At 45.2% G+C, this 23362-nt stretch overlaps 1 protein-coding gene and 1 long non-coding RNA gene across 2 annotated transcripts; one reads left to right on the forward strand and one right to left on the reverse strand.

The window, feature by feature from the left end:
* Window positions 1-2625: 2625 nt before the first annotated feature.
* LOC309329574 lies at window positions 2626-3721 on the reverse strand. Its single transcript, XR_014151199.1, has 2 exons — window positions 3665-3721; window positions 2626-3094 (listed from the first exon to the last, which is right to left on the reverse strand). It is a non-coding gene; the product is annotated as an uncharacterized lncRNA (long non-coding RNA).
* Window positions 3722-4156: 435 nt separating this feature from the next.
* SSTR5 (somatostatin receptor 5) lies at window positions 4157-15787 on the forward strand. The gene is made up of 2 exons (XM_081840476.1): window positions 4157-4300; window positions 10922-15787. Exon 2 carries the CDS (start codon window positions 10985-10987, stop codon window positions 12095-12097), a length of 1113 nt encoding a protein of 370 aa, XP_081696602.1. The 5' UTR covers window positions 4157-4300; window positions 10922-10984; the 3' UTR covers window positions 12098-15787.
* Window positions 15788-23362: the final 7575 nt, after the last annotated feature.

Raw genomic sequence — 23362 nt, forward strand, 5'->3', positions numbered from 1 at the left:
TAGTATACATTTCTTATTTTCCCTGTTACATTTAAAACTCATAACCAATACCTTTATTCTTTATCTACTTTGTAGCACTTCATATATTCATCCTTACAAAACTTCTTGTAGTCCTACTAGCGTAATTTGTTGGTTACAATTGCTTTTCAAATAGTTCATATACTTCTTCCAATCTTATGTAAATCTCTGGTCCAGCAGGTTTCGAATCCTCCTGTCATTTTGTCCCCTGGACAATAATAGCCAATTTGGCTTTCATCGGCTTGGCTTGGCTTGTAGCTCCTATTGACTCTTCACTTGGCTGGCTTCAAAAGAGGATTCAACAGATTCATGGAGTACAAGGCTATCAATGGCTGCCAGCCATGATTACTGTACTCTGCCTCCATGGTCAGAGGCCATAATCCATCTGAATGCCAGTTGCTAGAAACTGCAGGAGGGGAGAGGGCTGTCGCGGTCAGATCCTGCTTGCAGGTTTCCCACCTGCATCTGTTTGGCCACTGTGATGACAGGATGCTGGATTAGACTGGCATCATCCAGCAGGCACTTCTTATGCTCCCATATGTACTTAATGCACCTCTTGAAGTTAACTCTCAAGCTACCGGGCAGGGGGCCGGCTAGCAGGGCTTTTTGCCCCAGGTAAAAATGTTAGTTTTATTCAGCTCCGGCCCTTGAGCTGATACGGCTTATCTTGATTTGAGCCCAGCAGAGTTTAATTCCAGTGTCCGCAAACGAAAGGATGAAGCAAGTATGGTGCTACATTGCTAAGCTTTATTTCTAAGCTGTACTGAGAACACACAAATGTACATCTTGCCTCTGTGAGAGCAGAAAACAACTCTCAACAAAGAAACGACAGAACAAAGAAACAGGAAACCAGTGAACGTCACATCCAGTCTCCCTTTCCCGTGAGAACCCAACAGTAACTGAACTGTGGAATGAAAACATAGTCCCATGACTTGCAGCTGCTGCTCAGTGAGGGAAACAGAAACTAACAGAAGCCTCTAGAGGGGCACCAGTGAGGCTCCCAGCCTGTGTGTGTGTACACAAATGCATATGGGTCTGTGTGTGCCAAACTGGGTCTTTGAGACCAGGATGAAAGACTAGTTTCACCCCTATGCTGGTAGAAAAGTATACCAAGCAGTTTATATAAAACCACAGTGTAGGGCAGTAGTTAAGAGTGTTGGACTAGGACCTCGGAGACCAGGGTTCAAATCCATATTCAGCTATGAAACTCATTGGGTGACTTCGGGCCAGCTTAATCCACCACACAGGGTTGTTCTGATCATAAACTGGGAAGAGAACCATGTACACCCCCTTAAGCTCCTTGGAGAAAATCTGGGACTTCAATGAATCTTGCTATTTTTGTGGGAGATTACCTATGAAATGAGTGTGCCCATTTTACAAAAGCATGGAGTGGGGCTGTCACAGCTCGCTTCCTAAAGGACCACAACTATCCACAACCATAGAAGTCAAATATTAGAGCAGGATCACATCTGATCTGCTTATTTTTATTCTAATTCTGTTTCAGTGGCTTTTTTAATGCAAAAATTCTCCAAAGGACCTGCAGCATATGGAAAACAAACAGCAAACAGCAGCAGACATTATAATGCAAACACATTCGCACGAAGTCACACGCAGTTCATAGAAAACACACAAAGCCACCCCAACCCCTAATAGCAGCAGAAGGCCATCATCCACTGTGAAAGCCAACTTTCTGGTAACTTCAGCAGCTTAAGGACGGGGGAGGGGAAGGGGCTGCCCGACGAAGGGTGCTGTGTAATCATAAAGCTTGCACTTGTTCCCCGCAGGAATCAAAGCTGCCACATTCGAAAATATCGCTCCGACAGTTATATTTTGGCGACGTTCGACAAAAGAGCAAATATGGGGTTCTTCCCCCGACTCCACATGAGGAAATTGCACGCACCATGATACGGGCGCACGGCTGCAGAGCGCGGCGGGTTCCTTTTGATCTTTCTCTCTCTCGTGCTCTTTTGGGAAGCGTCTGCAACCTTTCCCAACCGAGCACCGCCCGCGCTTTGGATAGAGACGCCCCAGACGTGCCCACCTGCCGCTTCACGAGCCGAGTTCCTCCGGCTCTGGGCTCTTTCCACCTCGGCGCCCAAGATCACACCGGGAACAGGAGGAGAGGCTCTTGGGGGCAAGTTTCTTTCCCCGGGGCTTAGAAAAAGGAAGCGGGCTGTTTACCAAGCAGAAGTGGGGGGGGGGAGCGGTGCGGGCAACCTTTTGCAGTTTGCGGGAGGGGTGGATTCCGCGCAAACGCGCCCCTAAATCGGAGTTCTTTTTAGAGCAAAGAATACGAATTACTGCGCAAAGGAGACACTTCGGGAAATCCGCTTTACAGGGCGAGGGGGGCAGCATCCCCCACCCCTCAGGAGACTCCCCCCGCCCCACCTCACATCACCAACCCCATTCCTTCAGGCGCCTAGCCAGAGGCTTGATGCAAAGTAGCCTTGGCAAACGAAGGGCATGGATGAAATAGACAAGACGCCACTTGAAATTGACGAGGTAAGGCGTCTCGGCTTGGAACTAGCATTCCGGGCTGGCTGGAAAAAGACTCCTCACTCCTAAATGGGAGTGAAGGAAAAGAGACTGAATGAGTCAAACGGAAGCCAATCTCTCTCTCTCTCTCTCTCTCTCTCTCTCTCTCTCTCTCTCTCTCTCTCTCTCTCTCTCTGTGTGTGTGTGTGTGTGTGTGTTGTGTGCATTCTTGCCTGTTGCCATTTCTTCTCCAATTGTTGCGTTCACCACTTTGCTCATCTCCCTTATTATCGGACTGCCCTGGAGACGCTTCTCACTGACGCTTTAATCTTACGGCTGGTTTATTTATATGTATACATAGGCGATGGGGGCAGGAGGGAAGCGAGGAAGGGAAGAAATATGGGCACGACCTCTGGCTGTTCAGCTCTGCTAAAATCCCTCGCTTCCCCCACGTCCCTTGCTCCTGTGAAGGAGCTCTGCGCAACCCGAAAGCTTGCGCACCGCATAGTTTAACCATGGAACTCGCTCCCGCAGGAGGCAGCGATGCCCAACAACTTGGATGGCTCTAAAAGAGGACTGGACCAATTCACGGAGGAGAGGGCTGCCAGTGGCGACTAGCCACGATGACTACTCTTCCTCTACAGTCGGAGACTTCTGTACCCCTGTTGCCGGAAACCACAGAAGGGGAGGGTGCTCTTTGTGCTTGAGTGCTGCTTGCGGATTTCCTTTGGTTGGCCGCTGTGAGAACAGGATGCTGGACTATGATGGGCAATTGGCCTGATCCAGCAGGCTCGTCTTGTGTCCTGCGTTTTGGATCCTAGCCGTCGCAGAGCATTTCGCCTGTAACATTTTCGGGGCGGAGTCCTACCTTTTGGTTTCTGCGATGTTGTTACCCTGCAAAGCTTCCAGCGCCAGACAGAGGGCCTTCTCGGTAGTGGCGCCCACCCTGTGGAACACCCTCCCTTCAGATGTGAAGGAAATAAGTAGCTATCCTATCTTTAAAAGACATCTGAAGGCAGCCCTGTTTAGGGAAGTTTTTAATATTTAATGCTGTACTGTTTTTAACATTTGATTGGGAGCCGCCCAGAGTGGCTGGGGAAACTCAGCCAGATGGGCGGGGTATAAATAAATTGTTGTTGTTGTTGTTGTTGTTGTTGTTGTTAGCGCTCACGGTGCAAGCCATAAAGTGACATGACTGCAGCTCTTTCGTACTTCGGCGCGCCAAAGGTACTAAGGTACTAAGAAACGGCCGCCTTCCGAAATCCAACCCACGCGCAGCTTTCAAGCGTCTGCTTTCTTTCCCCCCTCTTTTCAAAGGAGCTCCCTGGAGCCCTCGGGCGAGATGTTTCCCCGCCCTCCTTGCAAGGCAGGTCCGTTGTCTGCAGGGGGTACTGCAACCCGCTGGCCGCAGCCTATAAAGCGCAACAGGCAAATCCCCTTCCCCCGCGTCCCACCTCCTCCCCCCGCCGTCGACTGTGCTACTTAGAGACCTGGCGCGGGATATTGATTTAGTGAGGCGCTTGAGCAGGGAGAGCGAGGGTTTGGCTTTCCGGAGCCAGGAGCCTGCCGGCTTCAGAGACAGAACTTTGCTGCTGCTGGTGGGGTCAAGGAAAAGACGACGCCTGTCCCAGAAGGACATTGTCCTAGAGAGAAGCAGCTGCGTTTGGCGACCATCAGCAGGACAATCCGACCGGAGGAGACAGCAGGAGGGAGGCTGGCTGGACCTGGATTTTGAGGAAAGCTGGAGGGCAAGCTTGGAGCAGGACGGTCCTTGGAAGTGGGGCGGAGAGAGACCAAGCCAAGCCAGGTAAAGCAACAAACATATGGTTGGAAGGAGGGCGGAGAGGTGGGTAGAAGCGAGAGACTTCAAGTCTAGCGGGAAGGCATTGTGGCAAAAGCTTTGGGGGACTGGGCTAGAGCCCCTCCACCGAGGAGCCACCAGACTCTCTTGTGGCTTTGGCAAGAGCAGATTAACATGGACACACTCTTCTGGGGGTGTGCAGAATGAGTCAATCCTTGGAACAATCTCAAGGTTTGTGAACAATTCGTGGCTGCTTAATTCAAGAGGATCAATTTTCTGGCATTGGAGGTCACTTTTTGTGTGTTTGTGTGTTTGTGGGCAACCCACATGTCATTATCATCACCAATTAATAAAATACATTTGTATTATTGATAATATTATTAATAGTATTAAATGCCATTAAATATTAATGATATTAAATATTTATTTATTTATTTATTTATTTATTATTGAGCATTATTATTATTATTATTATTATTGGTGTACGCAGAAGGAAGTTGCAAGCAGGGACTTCCCATCATTTGTCACACATTTGTGTGTGAGTTAGTCCACTTCCTCTTACACTGAAATGACCATTGTGTAGGGAAAAGGGAAGGCTTGGGCTGATTCACACATGCCTGCCCACCACTTGATTCCTGAACCCCCATTATCTGGCAACTGAATGTGCGAAAAGGTCCACACTTGACTGTCATGCAAAGCTAGGTAGCTCAGTTGGCTAGATCATGGAGGTGATAATGTTACGGTTGCAGGATCAACCCCCATAAGGGATAGCTGCACATTCCTGCATTGAAGGGTGGGCCTGGATAATCCCCAGGGTCCCTTCCAATTTTATGATTCTCTGTTTCTATGATTGGAAGATTGTGATCAGAAGAACCACTGGGTATAGGGCGATATATAAATCCAATAAATAATAATAATAAGAAAAGATCTGGCAGGGGTGGGGAGGCTGACCTGCGATGGTGCATTTCACACATGCAGGTCAGTGCATGATCCCAGTCACCTTCAAAGCAGTGGAAGTGCAGGTGTGAAGCAGTCCAATGAGCACTGGGTGCATATCAGCTGGCTTGCACATACACAGATATCACATGTCATTTCATATACATTTGGGAACTAGCGACTGAGCGTTTGAACTGATTTTGCTGGGCAGCTTTTCGCTCCGGAGATGAAATTTTGTTTGTGACTTGCAAGTGACCCACTCAGGATTGCAAGCCACCCTCTTGGTGTTTCTGTCACTGAGTGATAGGAAAAGGCAGCAGTAGCTCAATGGTTAAAACAACTGCTTTGCATGTAGAAGGTCCCAAGTTCAATCCCCAGCAACTCCAGAAAGGGCTGAGAATGTCTCCTGCCCAAAACCCTGGAGAGCCACTGCCAGTCAGTGTAGACAATGCTGAGCTAGATAGACCAATAGTCTGGCTTAGCATAAAGCAGTCAGTGCTGAACTAGGTGAAGTATCAGTCAGATTCAGCATGATGTCGTCAATGGACCAATGGTCTGACTGTAAGGCAGTAAGGCAGCTCCCTATGTCCCTAACATGCAATTTTTAAAAACAAAATGAAATGCTTTCAGACTGCCTTTCCATATACTCAGATGTGTGAATGAGGCCCCTTTCTGTGCAGTGTGGAACAAGCATGCATACATCATGTTAATTAAACCAGAATAAGCATCCAGTATTCAGAATTATTAATGCAATATTCCATTTCCCCGTCTGTGAACTGAGCCTGCATTGAAACAGCGAGAAAGATCCATTCTTTCTCCACCAGAGATTGTGATGGGACAGATGAAGAGTATTAAGGGCTAAATAAGTTTCATTAAAAGATCTTGCCTGTATACCTTGAGGCGACTTTCCTTCTGATGGAGAAATAAGTGGACATAAAGACAAAATTTAGGGGATGATGAAGGCTGCTTTCTGTTTCTTTTAAAGTGGACCTGCTTTTAGCACATTTTAAAATATGTATCTGTAGTTTGCATGTGCTCATTCAATAGAATTGATGACTAGAACTTGAATAATCCCCACAGAGGCATTTGAAAGTCGGAAAGAATTGGCTGGATCTGCAGTGAAATTAGGTTGGCGGTGATGATGACAATATTTTTTTCTGTGGTGGCTCCCATCAGGCAGAACTCCCTCCACCGGGAAACAAATGAGACCCCTTCTTGCTTTTATTCCTCAGAAGATCTGTTAAGACCTTTAAAATGTTTAAATGATTATAACCCATCCTGGGACCTGACAGTGAAGGACGGGTAATTAATGGAATCATTATCATTATCAATAAACACAAATCCTGAATGTGTTTTGCTTTCCCCTAAGCTGGTGAGTCAGACTGCTTTTCTACTAGCTTTCATCTCAGTTCTTAAGCTACTAAATATTTTGATTTCCTCTGATGTTTAAATCACTGGCACTGAACCTCCAGCTTTTCAGATGTTTTTGGTCTCCAAACCTCCAAAGCCAGCTTGTTCAAAGGGCAGTGGATGATGGGAGTTGTAGTTCAGTGACATCTGGAGGGCCACAGCACCCCCTCGTGCCCTACTTTAAATGAACTTTTAATGTTTTGTTTTATACTGAAGTCTTTGGTATCTTGTTTCCATCTGTAAGCTGCTTAAGGGACTGTTTGGAGATGGTGACTCAGTGGAGGCTGGTTCATAGGGCCTCAGTCTGTCCCTATTTTGGGGTCTTCCTTAAAAAAAGCTCAAGAACCTTTTGCAACCTGGCAACCCATTCCAGAGGTAGCACTGCCTGTCAATTTCCTGCACTGCCTCTGCCTCAGTGTGGCCCCTTGAAGAACTCAGCATGGAAGTGGATGGGAACAAAACCATCGTTTGTTGCCTCTGTCATTGGCTCTGGTGCCATCAACTCTTTGGGCTCTCTGCCTACCACCAGTCCCAAGAGGCACAAACCACCACTGCCACTACTCCAGGGCTAAGGTGAGGTGGCGACAGGAGTGCCAGCTTGGCCCCATGACCTTGAGTGCCCGGGGCCGTGGGTGCCATGCAGTCCTGGCACCAAAATTTGTGGATGCCCAGCCCCTTCAAGGGGAATTTTGTGGGCGCTCAGGTACCCAGGGCCCTAGGGAGTTGGCACCTATGGCCATTTGATTCGTGGGAATGGTGTGGAGGAAATAATTGCTTTAGTGTAAAACCCAGCAAGCAAACAACCCAAGAGAACCCATTGGAATATCCTTCTTGGGGTGTGTCTTGACCATTAGCCACTGTAACTCCAGGAGCCCTTCTCTGTGGCCGTGACTGCATCATCTTTAGGTACTGCATCATAAGTATAATTTGGGCAATGCAGTGGTGAACTAGAATCAGTGTTTCCCAACCTTGGGCCTCCAGCTGTTTTTGAACTACAATTCTCATCATCCCTGACCACTGGTCTTGCTAGCTAGGGATGATGGGAGTTGTAGTCCAAAAACAGCTGGAGGCCCAAGGTTGGGAAACACTGAGCGAGATGACCCTGTGGGTCCCTTCCAATTCTACAATTCTAGATTCTTGTTCTCTGCCATTTAAGAGCCCTGAGAACGCCGGATTACACTTTAGACAGAGACTTCCTTTACAGCCAGGGCTATATTTTCTAGAGGGAGAGTAATTTTTTATTTGTTGCTTTGTCCTTGGGATTGGAATTTGAAACCCTATCAGCCCAGCCTGTTTGCAACCAAATTAAGTGGCTGCTTCAACTTCATCCATTTTTCTTATGACTAAAAAGGCTGAAGACAGGAGATAAGGCAGGTCAAATGGCACACGCGCACACACACACACACGCACGCACACACACACACACACACACACTTTTTTTTTTTTTTTTTGCTTGAGTATTCAACTCCAGGAAGAATTATTTTTAACTCAAAATTATGCATGTAAAAATAACATGTAATACCAATCATAAAGAACTGCAGTTATAAATTGCTCTGAGTCTAAGGAGGATCTGATGGATTAAAATATCAAAGGGAATCACCTACTAGACCTCAGCGATTCCACCAGAGCCCAGAAAAAGCAAAGAATGTGAGGGAAGAGGTAGGATTCAGCACCCTGTGGAGGGAGGGGTGAATCTGTCAGTTTGAGTTGCTCTCAGTTTCTAATTTTTCCCAGTCTGAAAGTATAGTTCTCCATATTTTTACATTTGTTCATGTTTTCTTAAATAAATAATAATAATCCTCATGAAAATTCATTAAAAATAGCATGAATTTCTTCTAATACACACATTTGTGTATGCAATTTTGCCTAATATGCACGTTGTTGTAAAGCATGTTCCTCTTCTATAATACTAATGCTATTTTTTGCTAATATATGCATTTCGATGCACATTTTACTCTAGTATACATGCATCTTTCTGCACATTACTTATCTGAAGAAATGCATTGCAAAAAAGTCTGGCAAAGGATGGCTGTGTATTTTGGTTTGTGTATTGGTTCAGGAAAGTGCGAATTACATAGGTTCATTCTAAAATGCAAATAGAATTGAATTTATCCCCCATCCCTAATTCTTAGAACCTCATTTTCTGCGTTTCTGATAAAGCAAATTTCTAATCCCTATGGTTGTTCCTGAAAGTATGAGCACAGCAGGGAGCTGATTAAGACATCCATGGGTCAAAAATATTTTAACTTTTAATAGATTAAGAGTTACAGAAAGGGAAGAGTTTTAAAGAGAGAGCGGCAAACTCATTGGCACACAGCTCACTGAAGATGAGTAGAAACCTATTGTTACAGGTGTCTTGCAACAATTTGAACTTGCACAAGCTGTTATAAAATGGGTGTTACATTGGCTACTTTAAAGTCCTTAGGTATGTAGGCTGATCTGAAGGACAAGTTACATATTTTTGTTAGAAGATCACCAGTTTCGCATTTGAGTTCGCTGAGAACTCTCGGGAGGATGCCATCTGGGCCGGTGATTTGTCAGTTTTTAGTTTTCTATTAAGCCTAGAACTTCATCTCTCATCACCACTGTTTGGCTTATTTCCCCAGGCTCACCTTCTGAAAAGGCACTGAGATCTGCCCAATATCTTCCATTGTGAAGGCAGATGCAAATATGGTAGTTCATTCAGTTTCTCCACAATCTCCTCACCCTCCTTTAGCACCCATTTGACCCCCTTGTCATCCAAGAGTCCAATCACCTCCCTAGACAGTTACCTGCTACTAATATATTTAAAGAACATCTTGTTTATTGTCTTAATGTTTTCAGCAATGTGTTCCTCACATTCTTTTTTAGCACCCCTTACTGTCTGCCTACAATTTCTTTCTTTCTCTTTGCCAATGTTTTTGCGTTCTTTTTTGTTCTGTTCATTTGGACAAGACTTCAGTTTTTTGAGGGAAGTCTTCTCACCTCTAATAGCTTCTTTGACTCTGCTCATTAACCGTGTTGGTGTCCTCTTCACGCTCATACTACCTTTCCTGATCTGCCATATACACTCCAGTTGATTGTCTAATACTGTGTTTTTAAACAACTCTCAAGCATTTTGGAGTGATTTGAACCTTTTGATTCTGCCTTCCAACTTCCTTTTTATCAATCTTCTCATTCTGAGGGAGTTCCCCTTTTAAAAACAAAATGTGACCATGTGCACTTTCCTTGGCAACTGGCCATTTCCATGTATATTTAATTTAATAGTGCTATGACCACTGTTCCCAACTGGCTTACCCACACTTATATCTCGCACCAGATCTTGGGTGCCTCTCAAGATTAGGTCTAGGGTGCCACCCCTCTAGTCAGTTCAAGCACTAACTGTTGGCTCACCCTAATAGCCTTGGAAGTTGATGGTTCAACACATGGTCAATATAAATAACTAAAATGTGCATAGATACAGAGGTTCTCCCCATTTACTGCCCCTGAATTCTTTGCAGCGATAACATTCTTCCTTCCATGTCTACATTCTTCCTTCAGTGGTGTAGCATTTTATGTCTCCTGGGAGAAGGACTGTAGATCAGATGCATGCAGAAGGGCCCATATTCAACCCCCAACATCTCTAGATAAGCCTGAAACCCCAGAGAGATGCTTCCAGTCAGCATAGACAATACGAAGATGGACCATTGCTCTGACTTGGTATAAGGCAGCTTCCTATGTTCCAAACCCTGAGGGTGAAGACTGGGATCAGGTCTGGTGAGTTGCTGGAACAGGAAGCTGCCTGAGTCTGGTACTGAGCTGGATAGACCAAGGTTCTGACTCAGTTTCCTGTGGGGGAAGGGGGCACAGCTCAGGGGTGGAGCACCTTCTTTGCATGCAGAAGGTCCCATGTTCAGTCCCTGGCATCTCCAGGTAAGGCTGGGTGAGACCCTTGTCTGAAATCCTGAGGAGCCACTGCCAGCCAGTGTGGACAATACTGAGCTCGATGGCTTGACACGGTATGAGGCAGCCTTCTCTTTTCCTTTGAGAGAATGATCCAGTAACATCCAAGGCTATTATGGTGAGCTCATTTTGTTCACAGCTCCCATATTCATTTTTATTTGCAGGAGAAGGTTGATTGGAGAAAACAAAACATCTGCTTAATTCCTAAATAATTGCCAGCCAGGGTAGCTAATTATTTTGGTGCATTACAGCAGAATGTGCAAGGCAGCTGTTTCATACATTTTAAACAGGAGAGATTTCTGAACATGCCCACCAATAATCTTTTCTTTTCGTGTTTCTGTTCCTTTTTCTCTCCCCCAGGATGAAAATGCTGAGGGACGCTAGGCTTCATCATTCTTAAGAAACCACATTGAGACAAGGAGCATGGATCCTTTCTACTTCTCCACCGCTTTCCTCAAAGAAGCCATCCCTCCAGATGATAACTTCTCCTTTATGGCTAACACAACCAGCAACACGACTGTCGGAGGGTTTTCCATTCCTACCAGCATCCGCTCTGTGCTCATTCCAATCATTTACCTCATGGTTTGTGCCGTTGGGCTGAGTGGGAACACCTTGGTCATTTATGTGGTCCTGCGTTATGCCAAGATGAAGACTGTCACCAACATTTACATTTTAAACTTGGCAATTGCTGATGTACTCTTCATGCTCGGCTTGCCATTCCTGGCTACCCAGAATGCTATCTCCTACTGGCCATTTGGGACTTTCATGTGCAGGCTAGTGACAGCTTTTGATGGCATCAACCAATTCACCAGTATCTTTTGCTTGACAGTCATGAGTCTGGACCGCTACCTTGCCGTGGTTCACCCCATCAAGTCTACCAAGTGGCGTCACCCAAGGTTCGCCAGACTGATCAGCCTGGCAGTCTGGACTTTCTCCTTCCTAGTGGTGCTCCCAATGATCATATTCGCTGATGTCCAGGAAACCTTTGACACCTGCAACATGAGCTGGCCTGACCCGGTGCAGATCTGGTCTGCGGTGTTCATCATTTACACCTCCGTCTTGGGGTTCTTTGGACCTCTGCTGGTGATCTGCCTCTGCTACCTGCTGATCATCATCAAAGTCAAGTCCTCGGGAATCCGAGTGGGCTCTACAAGGCGCCGAAGGTCAGAGAGGAAAGTGACCAAGATGGTGGTCATCATTGTGGTTGTTTTTGTTTTCTGTTGGCTTCCCTTCTACATTGTCAACATCATCAACCTGATCTTCATCTTGCCGGAGGAGCCTGTCTTGGTTGGCATCTTCTGTTTCGTGGTGGTTCTCTCCTATGCCAACAGCTGTGCCAACCCCATCCTGTATGGATTTCTTTCCGAAAACTTCAAGCAGAGCTTTCAGAAAGTCCTGTGCCTCCGCAAAGGAAATGGCATTGAAGACGGTGACCCAACCGAACATCGGCAAGAGAAGAGCAGCCGCCTGCAGGAGGCGATGCTACTCCAGAGAAGTGTGGAGTCCAATGGGCACATGCAGACTAGCAAGCTGTAGAAAGGGACCTCCATTGCCTTCAAGAGAACTGGAACTTGCTTGGAGCACATTGTGGTGGCAAATGCCATGGGCATGATAAGAATGGACTTTGCCAAATCCTGTTTCCAGGGTGTACAAATATTTGCTTTCTTTCCGCCTTGCACAGAAATGATCTCCTCTTCAACATTACACCACACAAGCAAGACCAGGAAACAGGGGTGGGGCTATGCAGATCAAGGGGGTGGGGCATGCAGATAGCAGGAGGCTTGATTCTCAATGGGGAACGCTGTCCACCTCAACCATTGGCTTCATAAATAGGTGGAAGGGTAAGAAGGCCTGGATCTCTCTACCTCACCCCAGCCCATCCAACATATTAGATATATCTCCATCATGCTTCATGGGCAAGGGAGACATACGCCAGTTCCCAGTGTTCTAACCTTTGGGCTGATGGGAGTTGTAGTCCAAGAAGCTGGAGGACACCAGGTTGGCAACGGATACACTAGTGCAATCCATAAATGGAAACCACAACAGGATTGGACAGACTTGATTCTCTGTGGATAAGTTAAGCTGGTATAAAATGGATGGAAATTTGTAGTATTGATACATAGAATGCATTGTAAATCCTGCCAACCCTAACACACCATGCGACACTGTCCCCAGGTATGTTTCCACAGCTCTGTTGAGCATGCTACAATCCACCTAGCCACTACTGGTAAAACAAAGCATTCTCACATCTCACTTACATGCTTCTAGTGGCCTGCTGTTTTGCAGATTGCTTCCAGCAGGGGCAGAAGCAACACCATCCACCTCAGCGGCAAACCTGAGCAAAGCCAATATGTAGGAAAATGTTCCATTTTGTGTCCTGCTTTCCTAAGGGTTTTTGCCCTGCCATTTTCCCTAAATCTAGCAACACCCATTATCAGCACCACTAGAAATCCATTTGAATTAGGAATCAGACTTTAAGCGTTGCACGCCAATGCTAGTTGGGATAATTTGGGTGGTGATTTGGGGAGAGGAGTAAATTAATTAAAGCCAAACCAGAATCATAGAGTTGGAAGGGACCCAAGGGTCATCTAGTCCAACCCCTGCAATGCGGGAACCTCAGCTAAAGCATCCGTGATAGATGGCCACCCAACCTCTGCTTCAAAACCTCTGAGGAAGGAGAGTCCAAAACCTCCCAAAGGAGTCCGTTCCACTGTTAAACAATTCTTACTGTCAGAAAGTTTTTCTGAATGTTTAGTCGGAATCTCCTTTCTTGTAACTTGAAACCATTGGTTCGAGTCCTACCCTCCAGAGCAAGAGAAAACAAGCATGCTCCCTTCTCCATGTGACAGCCCTTAAGATATTTGAAGATGGCTATCATATCTTCTCTCCGTCTCCTCTTTTCCAGGCTAAACATACCCAGCTCCTTCAAGGCTTAGTTTCCACACCCTTGATCATCTTGATTGCCCTCCTCTGCACACGTTCCAGCTTGTCAACATCCTTCTTAAATTGTGGTGCCCAGAATGGGACACAGTATTCCAGGTGTGGTCTGACCAAGTCTGCAGACCCGTGAGTGGTAGTAGGGTGCCTGGAATGCGAATCAACAAGTATTGCACAGCTCCTGCAAGTGGCAGTTAAAGCATGGACCAGCAGGGGCACTGTCCAATAGCGTCAGCAAGTCTAATGAAGAGCCAGAAGGCCTACTTCTGAGCAGGAAGAAGCTGTCCTGCAGGCTGCCAGAACTGGGACCTGGTCCTTGGAGCAGGTGCCCCAGGAGCATCCTGGCCACAACTGCCTCACCTTTCCTAGCACACATATCAGGGACCTGATTCAGACCATAGATGGGGTACCGATGCTGAGTAAAGCTCTGACCATCGGACTGGTGCATCAGTTCAAGCTTGCTGCTGCCTCTGCTTGTGAGGGCTGAGGGGTTAGTGTGGTGAATCCATCGCTGGAAAATTTGAGTCCCTTCAATTCTGCAGGGTGGCACAATTTCCTTGCAGTATAGCCTCCGGGGTTCTGTCAGAGTGCCCAGTTTCCTACGGTCCTGGTTCTGTGATAGAGTTCTCTAATGAGAATGTTTTATCTGAATCTCGCTCTGGGAACTGGCAGATTCCCCTTCCCCTCCTCAAAAGCACAAGAACAGGTGTAGGGAGAAGGTCTGGAAGTGGTCACATGCAAGCCATATACTTAAAATGTTATTATGCCACTTTTAACAGTCTCAGCTTCCCCCAAATAATACTGGGAGCTGTCATTCATCAAAACTGCTGAGAGTTCTTAGGAGATACTTGTATTCCCTTCCCAGGACTACAGTTCCCAGAGTTATATGGGCAGGGGGGTTGTTAAACCACTCTGGGAATTGTAGTTCTGGGAGGAGGAAAAGGGTCACCTAACAACTCTCCGCACCCTGAACAAACAACAATTCTGGGGGTTCTTGGGGGAAAGGCACGGCTGCTTAAAGTAATATCAAAGCACTTTAAACGTAAGGTGTGGATGTGGTCAGTGTGGCAATTTGCTCTTTTTTTGCAGCTAATTCTGCACCTGCTAAGGTCTGTCCTTAACAACTTGGTACTCTGAAGTGCCGAACTTTTTCTCGCTCATGCCCAGAGTGCACAGCCTGATGTGGTCCAATGCAATCTTGCCTTGTTTATAAGAGGATTTTTAAATGCACACCCCTATAATGTGTTCCTTTGCAGTGTTATCTTTTTTAAAAAAAGTCATGTCATCTCTCAGCACTTGTTTTCTTGCTTCTGAAAGTGTGTGTCGTCTGCTGCTGTTTTGAAATGCCAGGAACCAGATTTGCTGTAAATAAGGGTCAGGCTGTAGCATTCCGATGTCCTTCAAAATGCTTTAAGAATAAATATACAAGGTGGCTCCAAACGAGGTGTGATGGGGGCGGGGGGCGGTGTTGTGCCACCAACCCCCATCTCTGTTCTATGTCTCCCTGGTAACATCTAGCAAAAGAAGATGGGAGATGAGATCCTCATTGCATCGAACATTTCGCTGCTTCAACTTCTCTCACTGTCTGCTGCTCTTGGAGGGGGAAGAAATGTCAAGTGTGATGGAAGTGTGTCATGCATTATATTTTTATGGAGAGATGCAGGTAAGAGAAAGGTGACAACCACATCCCCCCCCCCGCAATTTTTTCTAGGGCTGCAGTTTATATTAGGGTAATCTAATTTTTCTTAAGACTTGATTGTGTTATATATAACCCATTAAAATGAATGCATCTAAATTAGTCATGCCCATCAATTTCAAAAGGTCTGTGCTTAAGACAAACATTGAACACTACCTATCAAAATGTAAAAGCCTTGGATCTATTCCAAAGGAACTCCACAATTGGGAAGCACTGTGTGTGTGTGTGTGTGTGTGTGTGTGTGTGTGTGTCTATTGTCACCCTGAGGGCCACATTACTTCCCAAGGAACCCCCCAGGGGCCATATACTAACCTAGGCAAATGAACCATCTCCAAATTTCCCATGTCACACCTTATTTGTGAGGATCTGAATTTGCGCCGAAGTAGCCCAGGAAATCCTCTGGGCTCTTGGTTCACTCTGTACATTTCACCTTTCATATGAAGCTGGTTGTTGAATGTGACCTCACTGTTTTTACATCTGAGAATGATTGTGTTGTCCTGGCAAGGTTTTGTGAATTCATGTGCTGGTTTGCTGTCCAAAATATGGCTGAGAATTAAATACTATTTTCAGATATTAAAATGTGAGTCAAATGATGTTCTTGAAAAGTGGTCATGGATTTATTTATTTTCTTCCTTCCCCCACCTTTGTACGCTTCCTTCAGTCACAGAAACCCTGCAATATCAACATGGTATCTCTGGGCTTCTTATCCCAAAGGGAGGCAGGGGAGGACTAACAGGCATTAAGGTTGTAGGAGTGTGAAAGGGGGGAAAGAAAGTCTAGTTACTCCATTCATTTTTGTCACTGAAACTTCCATTCATTTCCGGTGCAATTCCATGCAAACCTACTCAGAAATAAGTCCCCTTAAGTTCAATGGGACCTACACCTAGATAAGTGAGTGTAGGATCACAGCCTTTGTGATTTATTAGTTAGAACTGCATTAATCTCATTGCTGAATCAAAACTAGTTCGTTCCTGAAAGCTAGTTCATTTCATCCCATCCATTTGTGTTTGCCATCAATTTCAATGGGAGTACCTGACAGCCTTCTACTGCCCATAACTTTGGTGTTATCTATCCTATCATACAATTTTCAAGTGTCCTCCTCCTCCTCAAAGGTATCAGACCTGCAAAAAACATGCAATGTTTCTATCTATCATCTATCTATCTATCTATCTAATCTATCTATCATCTATCTATCTATATCTCCCTGTTGGACCAGTAACATACTGATGGGAAACAATCCTACATTTTTTATTGCAAATAAAAGATCACCATAGACTATCCTCACCCATATTTAAACAGTCTGCTTCATTACTTATACAAATATCACACTGACATTTACTTGTTGAATAAGGATTTAACCAATTTCCCCAAAAGGAAATACAGGAAAAACCCAAGGTGGGGGAAGGAGAGTTGCAGAAGTCCTAAGCAACAAATGGTCAGAAAGAGAGAGTTATATGAGTTGTCTTCACCAAATGAGTCCGGAGTAAGCGGAGGGTTTCTGTATCACATTTTAAGTAGAGGATGTCTTCAAATCCTGCCATACCGGAGGGGCAGGATTCGGAACTGGGGAGAGCAGGAATAAAACCTATATTTTCACATTGCTTAATTGACACTAGTTCCTTTCCCAGCATTTTGATCCTACTTATCCTTACTGGGGAGGAATCCCCCACTGACTTCATGCAGAATCAATTCACAATGAGCCTTGATTTTCAGAACGAAACCAGTTTCTTAAAAAGCACTTTTCAGGCACCAAAAAATATGTAATAGTAGATCCAGCCTGTGTGTGTGGACTACATAGAAAAAAACAAGCACACGGTCTCCGTTAACACTAGAATAAAATGTCCTGGGTAGACAGCCTTGATAATAATAATAAAAATAGGACTTCAAAAAACAAAACAAACAAATTCACCTCCTGAACTGTTTGTGGTAAGGAAAGTGATGGGAAATGTACGGAAAGTGTGAGATAATGGCTATTCCCTGGAACCTCTGCAGAAACAATCAGAATGAATGCTCAGTAAACATAACAACTGTGGAAAGTCTGTGGAAACAAATCAGGAGGAATGCTCGGGAAACAGGTTGCCTGGAGGAGCCTGGAGTCATGGTATGTGCAGGATTTCTGACTCACCCCTTATGGCCTCATCCGTTGATGTTGGGCGGGTTTTTTGGTTTTGCAAAATTGCTCCTCCTAGTTGGTTCTGTTAAAACAGGAGTGCGGAAGCTTTTTCAGCCCAGGGGCCACATTCCCTCCTGGAAAACCTTCTGAAAACCTTATGAAAAGGAGATTAGATACCGTATTTTTTGCTCTATAAGAATCACTTTTCCCCTCCTAAAAAGTAAGGGGAAATGTGTGTGCATCTTATGGAGTGAATGCAGGCTGCGCAGCTATCCCAGAAGCCGGAACAGCGAGAGGGATCACTGTGCAGCGATCCCTTTTGTTGTTCTGGCTTCTGAGATTCAGAATATTTTTTTTTCTTGTTTTCCTCCTCCAAAAACTAGGTTTGTCTTATAGTCTGGTGTGTCTTATAGAGTGAAAAATACGGTAATTGATGAATGAAAATTCCATCCTTAGATCTGGCATGGTTCAGGAATTCTTACAAAACAACAACAACAACAACCAGTGTTGTTTAGATATCAGTGGTTAAAATTATAGAAGTTTTGAAGGGTTTAGTCTGCAATCTTGCTTCAAGATGATGTACCATGACATCCAAACATAGACAAAAACCTGATCTCAGGAACCATTATGCAAAATTTGGTGGTGATAGCTTAAGAGGTGTCAAAATGCAGAGTGAGCAAACAACTTTCTAAAATATATAGTGGAGTCTCCAGCTACAAAAACACCACCACTCTAAATAGTAGATACTGGAGACCAACGAAAAGGATTAAAAGCAGGAGGAAATTCATAGCTCCATGGTAGAACATCTGCATTGCATGCAGAAGGTCCACAGTTCAGTTTCCTGCATCTCTATGTAGGGCTGGTAGAGACTTCTGTCTGGAGCCCTGAAGAACCACTGCCAATCAGGGCAGAGAACACTAAGTTGGTTGGGCCAATGTTCTGCATGTTAGATATTCCCTGTAATGAGGAGCCAGAGGTGCAAAGGAGCGAACAGCTCCTGTAGGACTCAAAACATTTGGCACAAGCTCTCTATGGATTTCCCAAACAGCTTGTTAAATAGACCTAGAGCAAATCAGGTTGCAGCTACAACAGCTGGGAGGTCTAAGACCTTAAAACAAACTGAGCCAGAAAGATCCCCAATAGACTATTCATCCTGTTATGAGAATTATAAGGCCTAAGATATAATATAAATGTTCATAAATGTACCAGGCAAACACATACATAAATATATAAACCACAGGTCTGAAACAATACAGGAAAACAGTCCTAAGGCCATTTTGACTCTTTCAGTCACCTCAAATATTCCTCTGGAGTTTGGATGGAAATAGGAAAAACCTCCCCATTCTCTCTGTGCTCAAAAATGTGCCTTAAGGGCACGTTTGTGTATGAATAGGGTGAGCCTGTGACCTGGACTCAGGAATTAAGTATTTATCATCACAAAAGAATGGCCAGGCTATTCAGGTAAACCCATAAACAGGTCTCCTGCCAGACAGGATTCTTCTGTAGACCACCCCTTCTGTGATGTATGTATGATGTATGGGGTGGTGGTCTTGAGCTACATGGCTCTATATAAGGACTTGCACACCACTGTTCTGGGTTCGTCCTCCCTCTTGCATGTGGTTATTTTCTCCTACCAATGGAGAATCTACATAAGGACTCCATGCGGGCTCTTGGGTACCCCATAAGGGAAAAGGGACAGTTTTTTTCTTATAACAAGTCTGACAAGTCTCTGCTTCTTCAGCCAAGCTTAGGCCCTGCTCCTTTCCCTCTCAGCCCTCCCAGGGTTTCAAAACAGGAGCACATCAGACACTGCACATTTAGAGCATCCCACTGCTACCATATGATTAGCAGGCATCCTCCCACCAGCTGTTTAATTAAGAATGAAAATGATACCAACAAATAAGCAGGGAAGGAACTGTGCAAATAATTAATTGCCTAATAAAAGAATGTCCTTTGGGTAAGCAAATGTTTGTGCACTGCATTGCAAATATACACTACCTGACCTTGCAATTCAATGTCATGTCTGCCACTGGGATGAAATACCAAGTTCTCCTAGACCAAAGGTGAGGAACCTTTGGCCCTCCAGATGCTGCTGGACTGTTGGCCAAGCTGGATGGAGATGATGGGAGTTGGTTGGACACCATTTTGAATCAAGATGGAGGATTGCACCTTTCAAAATTGCCCTGATTATAACTTCTGATTTTAAAACCACACCAGTTTTGTTTGTTTGTTTCTTAGAATTCCTGAGCAACTCAGCATACAAGGATAGTATTACATTAGTAAACCTATGGAGGTAAATTACAGTTCTTTGGGAAGGGGATAATGTGCTTTAAAGGTATGGTTGCTACACTGTTTTAATTATTTGCTTGATTTTATCCTGTATTTTATTCTGTGAACTGACCTGAGACCTTGTAATGAAGGGCATATTATTATTATTATTATTATTATTATTATTATTATTATTATTATATTACATGATCCAGCATCCTTGATCATTTTGAAAATGGGCCTTGTATTTTCCCCCTATTGACGCTTCATCTTCCCTTTGCCCAATCCATTTTGTTGTCCAGAGACAACTCTCTGGCGCAACAGCTCTCACAATGCACAAAATCAATACACAAAATGCAGGTTGTGCGGGGTGGAGGCAGCTTATGAAAACAGCATCTGTTGTGGTTATCTTGATGGCTAAGCTTGGAGCCAAGAAGAGTCAAGTAACACAGACTCCATCAATGGCTTTTAGATAGTTGGTTTCTTATCAGATCCCGTGGGCTGATTTTATTGGCTGCAGCCTGGTAATGATTAGCGAATAAATGACACAAAGAGGGAACTTTTAATGCAACAATCTGGTCTGTGAGACATAAAGATAGCCATTTTATAAAATTATGCAAGGAAAGAAGAATCATCTGAGACAGGCATTTATTCAATGCTGCTTGCAAAGATGTATGTGTGCAAACATATACAAACAGTTCATAGCATTAAAGAACTGGGAGAAATTAGGCAGCGTAGCTACAAAAGATGCATAAATTGGATCTGCTGATAGAGGCACTGACTCATGACTGAAATCATGACCTGGATCCTCATGGTACCTACCCATGTGGTGCTGACACAAAAGCCATGCTCATATATTACGGGGGGGGGGGATAAAAAAATTGTTCCCCACCATGGCTGTTTCCTCCCCTCTGTCTACCCACTTCCCTTCCCCTCCACTCCCAAACTGCACATAACAAAAATGTCTCAAACTGAATGTAACTGACCTGCATGAAGGACTCTATGATTTCAAAACAGAGAAACTGAATGTACTGAACTGTTACTCATGAAAATCTTTTAATAAAAACATTTTTTAAAAAAAAACTAGGAGAAGGGGTAAAACACAACTGAAAAGAGGAAAACAGTAGGAGGGAACCAGATAATGTGCATAAATTAAATATATGAGGCGGAAATTAATGGAAGCCAATTGAAACAACTGCAGGCTTCTTGTTTTGCCTGGAGGCAGTTTATAGCTTCCTTTCTCCCAGACTGCTAAATGGTGGGGAAAGCTCCATTGGGTTCATCTAGGCTGATATTGTGTGTTCTGATTCACAACAGCTCCCCAGCGGTGCTGTGGCTTAGAAGCAGTGAAGAGCTTCCGTTCAACATCAACTTCAATCCGTCTCAGCCACAGGGGCCGGCCTGCCCATGAGGCAGACTGAGGCAGCTGCCTTGGGTGCAGAAGTCCAACAGGCAGCCCCCCTGTGGATGAACTGAAGAAGGAGCAGGAAGGAAATCATATACAAAGAAGCACACTCTACATGACAACAAGTATTTACTGAAGAAGGAATCTGCAAAGGAAGAACAGCTTGCCTTCCTATTGCCCTCGCACTGGTTCACGTAACTTATTACAAGCATTGCTGCTTGACTCCCAATAATCCTTGCTAGGCCTTTAAGAAGATAAAGTTGATCAAGGGGCTGTGCTTACACTTAAATGGGGGCAGTGGGTCATTGCAAGAGCCAGGTAACACAATCAGATGTTTATTAAAGACAATCGACTATTATGCAAAATGCAGCCTGTAAAGTAGTCTGTAACATTACAGCTTCAGTAGGAACCATTATTCAATGTGACAAGCTAGCATCTAATAATCCTAGCAGGTCTCAGAGATGTTACAGCATCCAGATATATCGCCACCTGTTCAGTAATAGATTTATTAGACTCCTCAAGGAAGATACTCAAAAGGAGCCTCTAAGGATAGACCAAGAAACCTCCTCACAAGAGGATAAATTATGTGTTCTCTAACCCCTTTGATGAAAAGGAGAAGAAAACTTGATAGACTCTTTCAAGCTCTAAGTGGTTGCAAGGGCAGCACATCTCCTTGAAGGGAACGATGTCAATTCTGCACCTAGGATCTCAGAGGGCAAACTGTTAAAAACAGCTCTTACGTACTTAGGGTATTGTTAGAAAATTTAGATATGGCATATATTTGTCAGGCCCAGTGAGCTTGATAAACATGGCCCATTAGCTGAGGCATGTAACCCTTGTACATCCATATATTTTATTCTCTGTCTAACCACATATTCAGCTTGCACGAGGTAGCAAAGTAGTTTCCCCCTACTATCTCGTTTCCCCATTGCTCAGCAACATGAAGGTCTCTCTGCGAGTAGGGTGTCAGAGGGGGAGGAGAGCCAGCAGGACTGGGACTGTCCTGCTGTGTAGCAGGGGCAACCTCTCACTTCTCCCCCTCTGAGTCTGTGCTCACACTGTGACTCTCAGCCTCTAACCCTGTCCTGGAAGCTCTTCCTTCTCCTAACCCTTCTTGATCGCTCAACCCCCCTGCTTCTAGCACCTCCCAGCTCATCCCATCCCCAGTGTCATCTTCTCTGTCCTTCCTGGGTGGGCTCTTAGGTGGGCGGCTCCCACCATTCCTCCTCATCCAGCCACTCCCTGACAAACAATATACAGCTGGTCCTTATGGGGATCGAACCTGCAACCTTGGCATTGTCAGCACCATGCTCTAACCAACTGAGCTATCCTATGTGCAAGGAGGGAAGAACCTTTCTTTTCTTTTGGGAGGGTGGGAGACCACACAGAGATGCTACCACACCTTACACCTGAAATGAAACAGTCCAGGAAAAGCATTACCAATGGATTCTGCCACTCATACAGAAAGTTGCCTTGTACTGAGTCATCGTCATCATCATCATCATCATTTATGATTCGTACCCCACCCACATGACTGGGTTTCCCCAGACCATTGGTCCATCTATGTCAGGTGTGCATGCAGGAGCCAAGCCCTGTGACCAATAGGACTTTGCAGGACTGGGGCCTTCCTGAGTTTGTTCTGGAGAGGCAAGGCGCAGCCTCACAGGTGAGGCCGATTGGTAACTCACAGCACCTGGTGGCAAAAGCTGGGAAGGGATATAAGGTCACCATTTCCCTTTGGCTCTTTGCCACACGCTTCCTGATTCTTGAACCTCGGCTTCTTGACTCCTTGCTTCTTGATCCTCAGACCCCTGGCTTCTTGACTCCTTGCTTCTTGATCCTCAGACCCTTGACTTCGTGACCCCTTGCTTCCTGACCCTCGGACTGTTGGCTTCTTGACTCTTGGCTCTCTGACCCTCAGACTCTTGGCTTCCTGACTTCTGGCTTCTGGACCTCCGTTCCTGCTCCCACCCTGCCATCTTGCCCCGGTCCTGACGTCCCCTGCCGGGACTTCGATCGCCCATGAACCGGACCGTGACAATCTAGTCCAGTATTGTCTACAAGGACTGGCAGTGGCTCTTCAGGGTTTCAGGCAAGGGATATTCCCAGCACTGCCTGGTAGTGTTGGGGATTGAACCTGGAGCCTTCTACATGCAAAGCAGGTGTCCTGCCACCAAGCTATGATCTTTGCCACCAAACTACAGGATTTCGTCTTGCTGGGTCCTTCAAAAACTTCTGGGTCTGTTTGAGTACACACTTTGGATTCTCCTGCAGCTAATTGTCTGTCATCTTCAGCCCTGGCACTGAAGGTGAACTGATCTTCTTGGCTGATCCATTAGTGCTCATTCAGCAGCAGATGGATTGTACTGCGTAAAAAGCATC

Source organism: Podarcis erhardii, assembly GCF_964252035.2.
Source record: "Podarcis erhardii genome assembly, chromosome: 14".
Classification (NCBI taxonomy): Eukaryota; Metazoa; Chordata; class Lepidosauria; order Squamata; family Lacertidae; genus Podarcis; species Podarcis erhardii.